The sequence below is a fragment of the Neopelma chrysocephalum genome, unplaced genomic scaffold, assembly GCF_003984885.1.
Source record: "Neopelma chrysocephalum unplaced genomic scaffold, ASM398488v2 Primary Assembly neopelma1_63, whole genome shotgun sequence".
In the NCBI taxonomy this organism is placed as follows: Eukaryota; Metazoa; Chordata; class Aves; order Passeriformes; family Pipridae; genus Neopelma; species Neopelma chrysocephalum.
Genome location: NW_020897720.1, coordinates 6809092 through 6821181, shown reverse-complemented (window position 1 = coordinate 6821181; position 12090 = coordinate 6809092). Strand labels below are relative to the sequence as shown.

Sequence of the window (12090 nt, the reverse complement as noted above, 5' to 3'; positions counted from 1 at the left end):
CCAAGGGAGGTTCAGGTTCAGGTTGGACATCAGGAGGAATTTCTTCCTGGAAAGGGCTGTCAAGCACTGGAAGGGGCTGCCCAGAGAGGCGGTGGAGTCCCCACCCCTGGAGGTGTTCAAGGAACGTGGCACTCAGTGCTCTGGTCTGGGTGACAAGGTGGGGATCGGTCACAGGTTGGACTCGATGACCTCGGAGTTGTTTTGCAGCCCCAGTGGCTCCGTGATTCCAAGATCCCGTGTTCCCGGCCGGTGGGTGCAGTGCGGGCGGGCCCCGCCAGGTGGCGGCCGCTCCCACGGAACCCGCCGCTGTCCCGGTCCCGCAGCTCCGGCCCGGGAAAAATCCCACGGCACCGTCCTGCCAAGTATCCCTGGATTCCCAGCTATTGTACACACTGTCATAAAAAGGCATGTTGTGTATGCAGCTGGAAAAGAGAAAAAAACAACTCGCAGAGGCACAGCCTGACAGTTCGCCTGAGTAATTTGTTATTTCCCAATTAAAAAAGGGCATCTCCTGCAGGCTCCAAAGGGTACAGACTAAAAAGGAGGTTGTAGATACGACACAGCCACCGAGTCAGAAGCCTTGAGATCAACTGTGACCTCAAATATCAACTATGACCTCCTATATTAGGAAAAAATTCTTCCCCCAGAGGGTGGTTGGGCACTGAACAGGCTCCCCAGGGCAGTGGTCACTGCCCCAAGGCTGACAGAGCTCAAGGAGCATTTGGACAATGCTCTCAGGGACGTGGTGGGATTGTTGGGGTGTCCTGTGCAGGGCCAGGAGTTGGACTTCGAAGATCCCTGTGACTCCCCTCCAACTCTGGATATTCCAACTGATGATTCCCAACTCCACCCCTCCCCAATCCCAAAACTCCCTCCTCCTCTGCAAAGACCTGTCCCAGTGAGGTGGCAGCCAGCAAGTTCAATTTGGGGCTATTGAACCCCGAGAGAAGCAACTGAAAACCTTCATTAAAAACCAGTCCTGGTGTACAAACTTTCCCAGGTCCATCAATCACACAGCCCTGGCCAAGAAATCCCTCCTCTAGCTGAAATACATCTCAGTACACCACAACCCCCCACTGAATACTCACACATAAACCTGACCAGCCCCGTATTCATTCCATGACTGTCCCCACACTGTGCAGGGACACTTGCTGCTTTATCTTCCCGGGCAGGAGCTGCCTTTGCCAGCTGGCAGGATGCTTCCTTCCTCCAGCCTCGTCAGGGCATCACAGCTGCCAAATCAGTGGTTTTCTCAGCACCTGTATTTATAGAATATGCTTCCACCCTGCTAATGCAAACACACATGCCTCGTGTGGCACATTTTGTCCACTTTTCCCAACAGCACATTGCCAGGACTTTGATCTCAAATGCAAATTCAGCTCAGATCCCTTTTAGGATCTGTTGCTACTCAGAAAAATCAACGTCACCTAAAATCTATCTGCAGATCTGTCAAGTTCAGCTATTTTAGCTGCACGCTGCTCTTCATCCACCTTTCCACACGTGTGAATTGACTACCAGCTGGCCACTATCTCTGTATTTATCACTGAACAAACATCTCAGCTTTTCACCACAGCTGCAACTGTCTAGTTAAAAATAGCTCAGATTCCAGCTTTCAGCCTGCACCTCATCGAGTTTGTTTTGTATTCCAATGTCAGCTCCTCCAGCTCAGAACTTGTGTTGGTTCCTGAATTCCATTGTTTCAGTTTTACTTTGGCCAAGTATGTGCCAAAGTATCTGTGAACCCTTACAAAGGTTTTAAAATGAGGCAGGTTTTGGTGGTAGCAAACCTACAGCTCATGCCACAGAGAAGGAAGGAGCTGATGGGATATTGCTGCACACACAGTCAGTGATTCCCTGAATAAACCTCACCCTTCTGCTGCTGGTGGAGATTTGTTTTTCTCTGAGCATTCTTTGCAATGGAATTCAACAAAGTACTCACATGATTCAACATAATTCATAAAATCAGGCAATGGTTTGGGTTGGAAGGGACCTTAAAGCCCATCCAGTTCCAACTCCCTGCCATGGGCAGGGACACCTTCCACTAGCCCAGGTTGCTCCAACCCCTGTCCAGCCTGGCCTTGAACACTCCCAGGGATGGGGCAGCCACAGCTTCTCTGGACAGCCTGTGCCAGGGCCTCACCACCCTCACAGGAAAGAATTTCTTCCATACATCTAACCTGAATTTACCCTAAAATTCAATATAACTCAGGCAAGGCCAATTGCTCATTAACTGTTACATTATCTTGATCAACTGCAAACAGTGAATACATGTGAAATAGGAATCTAACACTGTGAACAGGGATTTTCACATGAAAAATGTGCTAATTCTGACAACAGCTACACTCAAACCTTGTTAATTATACCCTCAGCAGTAGCACAAACAATTAATTCTATCACCTTCATTTTCACAGAATATTTAATAAGAGTCACTGGCATGAGGTATTTCATTAGAATGTGGTTACTCTACAGAAGACACTGGGGACCATTTATTAGTGTAACCAGGAATCATTATAAAAACAAAAGTCACCACTTCTGGTAAGTCAAAGCAATGCATTTGCCTTCAGATTCTGCTTACTTGTAGAATTTCATCATTTACCATGGCTCTCAGTTAATTGTGTGAGCAATGACTGGGCAGCAGAGAGAGAAAATGGCCAACTGCCCTTGGAATGCACCTGGATTTCATAGCCATGAACCTGCACATCTCCAACTGCTTTACAAACCGCACACATGGGAATCACTTCCTCCACACCACTCCTATGGAGAGGCCTATTTTCCCATCTCTTCATACTGTGCATAAAATTATTTAGCAGACTGTAAACTACGTTTGTTACATAAAAGCCTGAGCCTCACCTTGAGAGATTTCCAAATCACCGAGAAGATCCATAGGCTTTATAATCAAAACCCAAGTCAATGAAACCAAAACCCTTGGCTTAGAAGAATTTCATGTTACAATATTTAAATAGAGATTGCCAACTGGAAATTAAACTATGGGGAAAACTCAAAAAGACAAAACAAGCCCTGAAATAACACCAGAAGTGAACAGCCTGATTTCCAGGGAAGGTTTGTAGTCAAGTGGATAAAGCAAAAAGCAGGAAAGGATTTCAGTTGCTCTGATTTCATTTTTCCACATAAATGTGCAAGTTATCGGTATTAAGGGATGACATCCTTTGTTTCCAAATCAGAGACAGGAAAACTTTACCATATTTTAGGCTGCAGAGACTATGAAATTAAATATTAAAAGTTACTCCTGCTATTCTGGGGAATGAGCAGTCAGACCCTGTGTGAACACACGGCTGAGAAAGTTCAGTGACAAGGTGGGGATCAGTCACAGGTTGGACTTGATGACCTTGCAGGTCTTTTCCAATCTCAATTCTGTGATTCTCAGCAGCGAGGCCTCTCTGTGATAGCACTGGGGCCTTTGCAGAACTCAGATACTGAACATTCCCTGCCTCCATACCCGCAGGGATCAGGATGTTGCCAGAAAAGGAACTTGAGCAGGGCTCCTGTCTCCATGGATTGCTCACTCTGCAGAGAAAATTGAAGCAGTCACTGCTTTGTTCTGCCATCACATTCTTCCAAAGACACCCCCCCTGTAAAAGCAATGCTTGAGCAAATTTTCTTGCCACTGACTGAAGAGCTGAGTTGATTTTGCCAGTGTGTACAGAGCAACATCTGCCTGTGCACAGCTGGCCCGCTGAAGCAAAGCTGGGGGCTACTGCCTGCTGCTTAATGAAGAGAATTCCTCAAAAACCTAAGAAATTGCATTTAAGTCACTGACAGAAAATTCAGAAACACTTGGCATGAGCATACTCCAACCCAAACCAGCACTGGGCACAAGCTTAAAGCCACAAGCACTGTCTTGCAAAGTGACACTCCTAAATTGACAACTTAATGCATAGCAAGGCCTAAACAATCCCTGAGCAAACTGATCCTGGTCCATGAGTCAGCAGCACTGTCAGATGGTGATTTACAGTGAGCAAACACTTTTTCAAGCTTTGGCTTGGAGAAGGCTGGCAGAGACTTCTTTTTTCTTTAAATGCACTGCCCTACTAGTGCATTGCTACCCTTCCACAGATTTCAGATCTGGGCTGTTATTAAGGCACACAGTGTGTGTCCACTGCATATACCCCATCACTCTGCCATTTTAAAACTGTGTTCTTCAGCCCCATGAAAAGCAAATCAATTCAACCTTCTACAGTTTTGGAATAAAAAAATACCACATAGCTGAGAGCAATAAAACTAGGTCCATTTTAAACATTAAGAATAATGGAAACTCAAAAATGTGTCCTCAGAGTTACCCTTTATCTGCACTGTGTTCAGAGGATTTAATCTCAGCTTTCATGACTTACCAAAAATAAATTTCTGGAAGCATAGTCAAACACAGACTTTATATATTGTTATGTTTCATATATACCAGGAGTACTGAGAACTTTTGACCAGCAGATTTTGTGACAGAACCTTAACAGAACATGGTCTCCCAAGCTCCATAAACAAGGTGATTGAGAAAGCTTCCTTTAGTGATAGATATATTCAAATAAATCAACATTTAGTATCAAATTGTCTCTCTGACAAGCTCTACAAGAAGTCAGGAAATTATAGTTCCTGTGTCATGAAAACAGGTGATATCTGATGGCATCAATCAGAGCATCAGGATTCAGGAAGACTTTCAGTGATGTATTCAGAGCACTGATTCACCCCCTTCAATTTCTATGACTGCATAGACAGCTGTGAGTATATTCTTATCCCACAGGCTGTTTTTCATACTGACAGACTGAATCAGCTTATTTTACACAGAGGAAGAGATGTCAGTGTTTTTCCTCATCTATCCTTTCTGAGGCTATTACTTGTCCTAGATTTCCTGTAGGCAGGCACTGTGCATTTTGGGCTGGGGCTGAGCGAATAAACAGCAGCTGGAGAATCAGGACTGGCAGAAGAAACTGTCCAGCAACAACCTGACAGCTCAGAGACTGTCTGGAAGATACACCTCAGCCTTTAAATCAGCACGAGATGGGTTATATCCACCTCCAGCCAATGTGGAATGTGGCAGCTCATTTAGTGCAAGGAGCACGGGGAGAGCTGGCAGTGACTGTGCTGGAGCAGCTTCTGCTGAAAGGAAAGAGCTGGGATTCCATATTGTAGAAATTCTGGAATTTCACCCAGCAGGCCAACCTCCATCTTCTGGAGTCTGCCTGTACCATTTATTTATAGCTTCAGGACACACTGGAACCCAAAAGGGATTTGTTACGTCATCTGTCCTAGAAAGTTACTTCCCAGCAATTCAGAATCAGCAAAGGCCATCATGTGATCGCTACCAACAGTGATCATTTGGAGTTTTGAATGCTCCAGAGCTTTGGCATTTCACCTTACTGAGTTGAATGTTTTAGATTCTGCCTGTATAAGAAAATTTCATTTATTAAACATTCACAAAGTATTTTGCAATCTTCAGAACAAAAGAATTTTAGACTGAATATGCACATCCCCAGCTGTAAATCAGATACTGGATCCTGATAAACACCTCTAAGTTTACAGCACTTTGAATTGAAATCAGTGAGGGAGTGCCTTGTTTGTGAAGGACATTGCTGATTCCACCACCATGGCTTCCAAAGACTTAAACCCTCCATGTTCCAGGACCAAATTTCAAGTCTATCATACTTGTTAAAAATCATCAGATAAGCCTCTGGTAAGCACCATTTGCACTGGCAAACAATGTCAGGAATTTGCTAACACATCGGAGAGGCTGAACTATGACTATTTTCCTAACAATCCCGATGCAGAGAATGGAGGGATAACACTTTCCAGCCAAGTCACACTGGTCACTGCTGTCTGGTGCTGCTTGGCTGGCCCAAAGGGCAGCACTGAGGAATTCCTGACTCACTGGGCATCTCCAGCCTCTCTTTCTCATCCAAAGCATTCCAGCTTTTCTGTTTAAACACTCATTTTAAGGGATTGGAAGTACGTGCACCGAGCCACCAGGGAAATTTTTCATTCTCGTTAAAAACTAGTTTCTAAAGGCATTAGCTCCTACTTGGGAATCGTCTGAAGCCAATGGCAAGTGATGCAATCAGCCTCTGGCAGAACTAATCCCATCAGAGCTGCAAGATCTGCATTTCCTGGAGCACCCACACAAAAGAATGATACTCACCATCTACTTAACATTTACACCACCATTCCTTCCCTGATGGCACATGAGATTAGCAACAAAACTCTTGAATTCTTTCAGCACAGTTCCTGCTGAATATCCTTGAAGAGCAAACACATAAGGTTGGAACTTTTCAGAATTTCAAAATTTAGATATTTTAAATTAAAGACTGAAACTAGCAAGCTCTTTAAAATGCCAGTTGTCCTCCTTCTGTTTCTATCAGATCACAACCATGAGACAATTTAAAAAGAATCCTTGTCTGTCCATGCCTTGCTGGGCTCTGCCCTGGCCCCAGTCTGGTTATCTGCTTGTCCCAGCTGCACAGTGGTTTCTGACTGACATGCTAAAGAGAATTGGGATTGTTCAGCCTGGAAAAGAGAAGGGTTCAGGGTGACCTAATTATGGCCTTCCAGTACCTGAGGGGAGCCGACAAGGGTAAGGAAATTGGAGACTACTCACAGGGGCCTGGAGTGAGAGGACAAGGGGGAATGGCTTCAAACTGACAGAGAGTAGGGTTAGATTAGGTATTGGGAAGAAATTCTTTCCTGTGAGGGTAGTGAGGCCCTGGCACAGGTTGCTTGGAGGAGCTGTGGCTGCCCCATCCCTGGGAGTGTTCAAGGCCAGGCTGGACAGGGCTTGGAGCAACCTGGGCTAGTGGAAGGTGTCCCTGCCCATGGCAGAGGGTTGGAACAAGATGATCTTTAAGGTCTCCTCCAACCCAAACCATTCTGGCACTACCTGTGCCTCAGGGGTTCTCTCCTCACTGAACAGTCACCTGCCCAGTTACCTGGATTTCCCAGCTGTGTTTTGGGTTTCACCTCTCTGGATGAGCTGCAGAGAACACTGAGCACAAACAAGTGACCCAACTACAATCACCTGGCCAGGCTGACACACTTGAGGCTGTGCAAAGAATAGGAAGGGCAGTGCTGGAACTGCTGAAAGGCTTTTCCAAAGCTCCACGAGGTTTCTACTGAACACTCAACAAGCACCAAATTCACAAAATTAAACCCTTAGCATGCAACACCTGGACCCAAGCAGTAGAGAGGGTTCTTCAGAGCCTGATTCAACAGAGAGCAGCTCTACAGCCATCCAGACACAGCCCTTCCCAGTGTGCAGCTCTGCCCATGGCTCTGGCACTGACTGGGTGCAGCGTTCAGGGCTCTCAGCATCTCTCACCCTCCTTCCTCTCCCCAAGGAAACCTCACTGCACTTTTGTGACCAGAACAGGGCACCAGAACTTCCCTTAAAGCCCTTTTCACCTCACACAGCCACACATGCACCATAGCCTCTGTCGAAATCACGTCCCCAAGCCCCAGGAGCTTCAGCCACAAAGGAACAAACGTCTACAGGAAGATCAAAATAAAAAGGTTAAGGAGAAACATTGAGTTAAAAGTTTTATTCATTCAACATCTCACATTACAAATATTTAAAAATTATATGCATACTGGTATAAATAGTCATTTGCAAACTATTTAATAACATTAATTTTCACTAGCACTTCAACAAATGAACTCTTTAAAAAAAGTAACTTGTGTTATATAACTTAGAGTAGAACATACAAAAATATGAACTTAAACGTGAAAATGACTTTAATAAAAAATGAATTACCCTTATTTAAAATGCTATAATAAATACTACAACCTCCCCATACACAGTAAAAACTATATGGAAATTCAGCCAAGTAGTACAATTAACTGACATACTTAAATAACTTTTCCTTCTGATAATATGAGCAATACATTGGGGGAAAAACATATTAGGGATTAGTAAAAACTAGACACCCACTTGCTAAAAGTTTCACTTCCAAAAAATATAACAAAAAATCTGATGAAAATTATAAAAACTAATTATACTTTAAAATTTAAAAATATAAAAAATAAAACAGTTGAATACAATATTGTCCCAATTCTTACAATGCTATCACAGTAGCTTTAAAATAAGATAATAAAATAAAGCAAATGACCAAAACCTTTTATTCCATTTTTTTTTAAAAATAATCTCAAATTTACATTAGTAGAAAGATTGATTTCTGATTCTTTTCTTTAGAAACACCAGCAAGAAAGAGGATTTACTAGAACAGTAGAAAATGACATTTTTAAATGTCTGCAATTAAAAACAAAGAATTACACTGCAAAGATCTTCCAGAAGTCTGAAATAGGTATTGCACATAACTTGAAGTTAACTTGCCACAATTCATCACATTCAAGTTTTAAATCACCTTTGAACAGAAGGTTTTAACTCTTCAAAAACACAAGGGGTGAATTATCAAGTCTTTCCAACAGCATCCTTATAAAACGCTAAATTCAGTCACTGCAAGGTTGAAATTTGCATTCTGCAGAGGTCTGTGTATGGAGAAGTAGAGACTATACCAAAAAGCACGGGGCAGTGGGGTTCCTTTACATATAAAATAATCAGAAACACTTTATTTTACATTGCAAAAATAACCATGTAATTACTCTGTAACTACACTGGAAACGCCTGGGCGGTGCCAGGCCAGGGGGATCCGACTCCACGCTCCCCAACCCCGCTGCTCATCGAAGGGATACCCCACGACTGGTACCTAATTACACGTTAATCACCTCTGGAGCTACATGGTAACCCCAAAACTACAAACCCCATGGAATCAGAAGGACATGTCATCACTATTGAAGCACAGAGTAATGTATATAATTGTTTATGCCCTGTAAATCGAAGTGTAACCAAAGGATCTGTAAACACGCTTGTCACACAATCACAAGTGAATATTAGTAGAATAACAATTTCTTACATTAGTCATGCATACTAACATTACATGCCTGCCACCCAGCAGGCTCTCTTTTATTCTTTAAATATAATTTAAAAGAGCAGACACATTTCTGCATCAAACACCTAACATCGATTCTTTATTAATAATAAAAATGGCTAAACATTCACCAAAAACGTCTGCATTTGTGTATAATTTTTAAAAACTCAGTAAGAAGCGGTAGACAATTTTGATGGTTCTTGACTTTTAAATTTCTACACTATATTTATGCATTTAAATTTCATGGGTCTAAAGACAAGTGTCATTTGTCACTTTCATGCTTTTCTTCTTTAATTCTCAACTTTACATATACTATTTCTTAAATTATATGTACACCAAATACCTGGTGCTGGGCTAAGATGTTTAAGCAACATGCTTTCTTTTCTCTGCAGATTCTAAAATAGCATTGCCAGTGCACAACATCCATAATTCAAAATGTATGCAGAGCACTGAAATGTATAAAAAGCAGAATATAAGAAAATAAAATTTATTAAAATTATTTATATTAAAAAATGAAGTATATGAAGATCTCTCAGTAATAAAAGTACAAAAAGCTACTCTTTGCAATATGAAAAATTGAGGTATTGCATAAAGAGATATCCCGTCAGTGAAAAGTGTGCCTAAAAATGCTCACTGTTGGAAAAACAAGATATACAAAAGTAGTGCATAACAAATATACATTATGTGCATGACAAAATAAGTTAGCTACAAAAACACTGTACCGAAATTCAGCAGGTCATGTACAAAGGGAAAAAATTATTATTCAAAGCTAGTTCTCAAACAGTGTTATTTCTTGTAATGGAAACCCACCTCACCTGTTTGCTGGGTAGGATCGGCACAATAGCACACCCCAAGCCACCTACAAGCATTAAAAAAATTAAAGGAACATTCCAACTATAATTATGTACTTCAGAGAAAAAAAAGTCCCTGACAATCTACACAAGAGCACTCTGCATTTGCATTACTGTTGTCAATATTTTCAGGGATTTCAGTAAAAGCAGCTCCCTTGCTATACTTGACTAGTAGACAGCAAATGTCTCCATTTTGACCTTTGGAACTTGGTAAGGTATAAGTTCATTAAAGCCTGTATTGAAAATAAAAACTGCTTCTCATATAGATAATCGGGGCTGGGGGAACGGGATGAGGGGGGCCCACGAGGGCTTCTAACGGAGCAGATGTTTTCCAAGCAGTGCTGAGGCAAGTCTTTGGTTTGGGAGACTCTGGGATGGTCCCAGGCCACTCAGAAGATTGCCAATAAATCAGTTTATTTGCACACTGCTACATCATCTTTTGAGAAGTTGGCCAGGGAATTAGTTCAAAGGTAATAAAAATAATTTTCAGAACTACTCCTTCATTCGACTATTTCAAACTAACCCCCTGCACAGCTCACATGGACTGGGTTAATGCTTCTCAAGGTAGAACTCAGTTACAATAACGCCGGCATTAACTTCGCGAGGTTGGCACTTCAAATACCTGCGTGTCTTTATCTCCCCATAATTAGTTCTGAACAGGTGGAATCTTAGTTGGGATCTTTCTACAGGAAGAGTAAGAAAGGCATATGCACACTTGCACCATTCCATGCACAAATTCAGAAAATAGTGCAAAACAAGATTTGAAACTCCTTCAGTTCATGCCGTCTGTTACAGATAAATTTGAGGGGATTTTAAACTAACTTTACATGGGAAACCAATAAACAGCCAATTTGAGTTTGTGTGCCACAATGGAATATCAAAACTTCAGTAAAAATCAGTGATATCCTTGAGGTATCTTTAGGTTTTCTACTTTTTCACGTCAAAATGGAGAGCAAAAGCTGGCCCCTGATGAATGTTAGTATATTAGGATATAGAGTTATATATAGCCATCAAAAATAAAATCTATATATTTATCCTTCAGGAGAGGAAATGCCAGTTCACTAGTTGTCATTACTCTAGCTTTGGTAGAATATCTAGGGCTGTAACCAGACAATTGAGTTCTCTCAAAGAAAAAAAAAAGTGCACTCCCCCCTCAGTAGTAACTTTACTCAACTTTTACATTCAGGAATTCTTAAAATGTAATCATTTTGATGAAAATATAGTAAGCTCTGCCTATCTCGTTAGTAATTTGGATGCGGGTGGTAGCCAGAGGCACGGTCAGATACACACCGAGCTAAAATTTCAGCCTCAAAACTCTTAAAAGATTTAAAAAAAAAATATAAAATCATTATTATAGTGCTGCTTCAACTTTGCTCATGCATTTTTGTTGCTTTAAACATGCTCTTTCCTGTTGGTAAATGCTAACTTCATCTGTTGCTGGAAAAATCCAAAGTCCAAACAAAAAAGAGAGGCAAAAACAGGCTTCCCTGGGGGAAAAGTGTCAGAACAGACTGATAGTGTTATTGTTACATGGTTATTTAATAAAAGTATTATTATGTTATTTATTAACAATAATTTAATTAAAAAACCAAAATACTCTATTGTTTCAATTCTCTTTTCTTAATATTTTTCTCTCCTCTAAGAAAACGTTGCAGGAAATTAAGTGTTCTCTCGGTAGTAAAGACAAGAGAATGCAACTCACTTGCAACATGTTATCGATACGAAAAGGAGTTCCCAATACAGTTTTCAATGACAAGGTTCTATAAAATACCCATATTATAGGTCATTCTTTCATTATACTATTGTTAAATTACAGACTACTACAAAAGGACATGCTGTGTGAGTAAGAGACAGGGCGGGGAGGGCTGGGGGCAGTCAGGAGAACAGAAGAGTGCACTTAATTGGAGGCCTGCAAATGAGCACTGCAGTGATCCTTTAGTTCCAGCGGAATGAAATATGTCTCGGGCGATCTCCTCCCTCCTTCACCAGGGGCTTGTGGAATTCCCTGCCAGCGCGTGAATGGATAGCAGCCCAGCAATATTCACAGTAATACTGCAGACAGGTAACGTTAGCACAGAAAAACGGAGCGAACTTGCCACCGCAACGGGCCCCCTGACATTCATCACAAAGCTGATCATCCAAGACATATGGCTTAACTTCCACCTGCGTTCAGAAAACGAGAAGAAAGTTCACAGTGCTTAGTTACAATGTAGATAATGACAATTCCACACCACTTGCTCTCTGTGTTGTAGCAGGATGGCCATCAGAGTTCTGTAGCAGGGAGTTTACCATCAAGAATTTCCACCCTGATTACACAT

The 12090-nt window shown here is 41.8% G+C and overlaps 1 protein-coding gene across 2 annotated transcripts in view; it reads right to left on the bottom strand.

Annotated features, from left to right (window-relative positions):
* Positions 1-7520: 7520 nt before the first annotated feature.
* The window catches only part of CPEB4 (cytoplasmic polyadenylation element binding protein 4), a 43081-nt gene continuing 38511 nt past the window's right edge, over positions 7521-12090 (bottom strand). For both annotated transcript variants that reach the window (XM_027682979.1, XM_027682980.1), the window contains one exon: positions 7521-11935. In XM_027682979.1, coding sequence (XP_027538780.1) covers positions 11708-11935 — 228 coding nt within the window. In that variant the 3' untranslated portion in view covers positions 7521-11707. The remainder of the gene's footprint in view (positions 11936-12090) is intronic.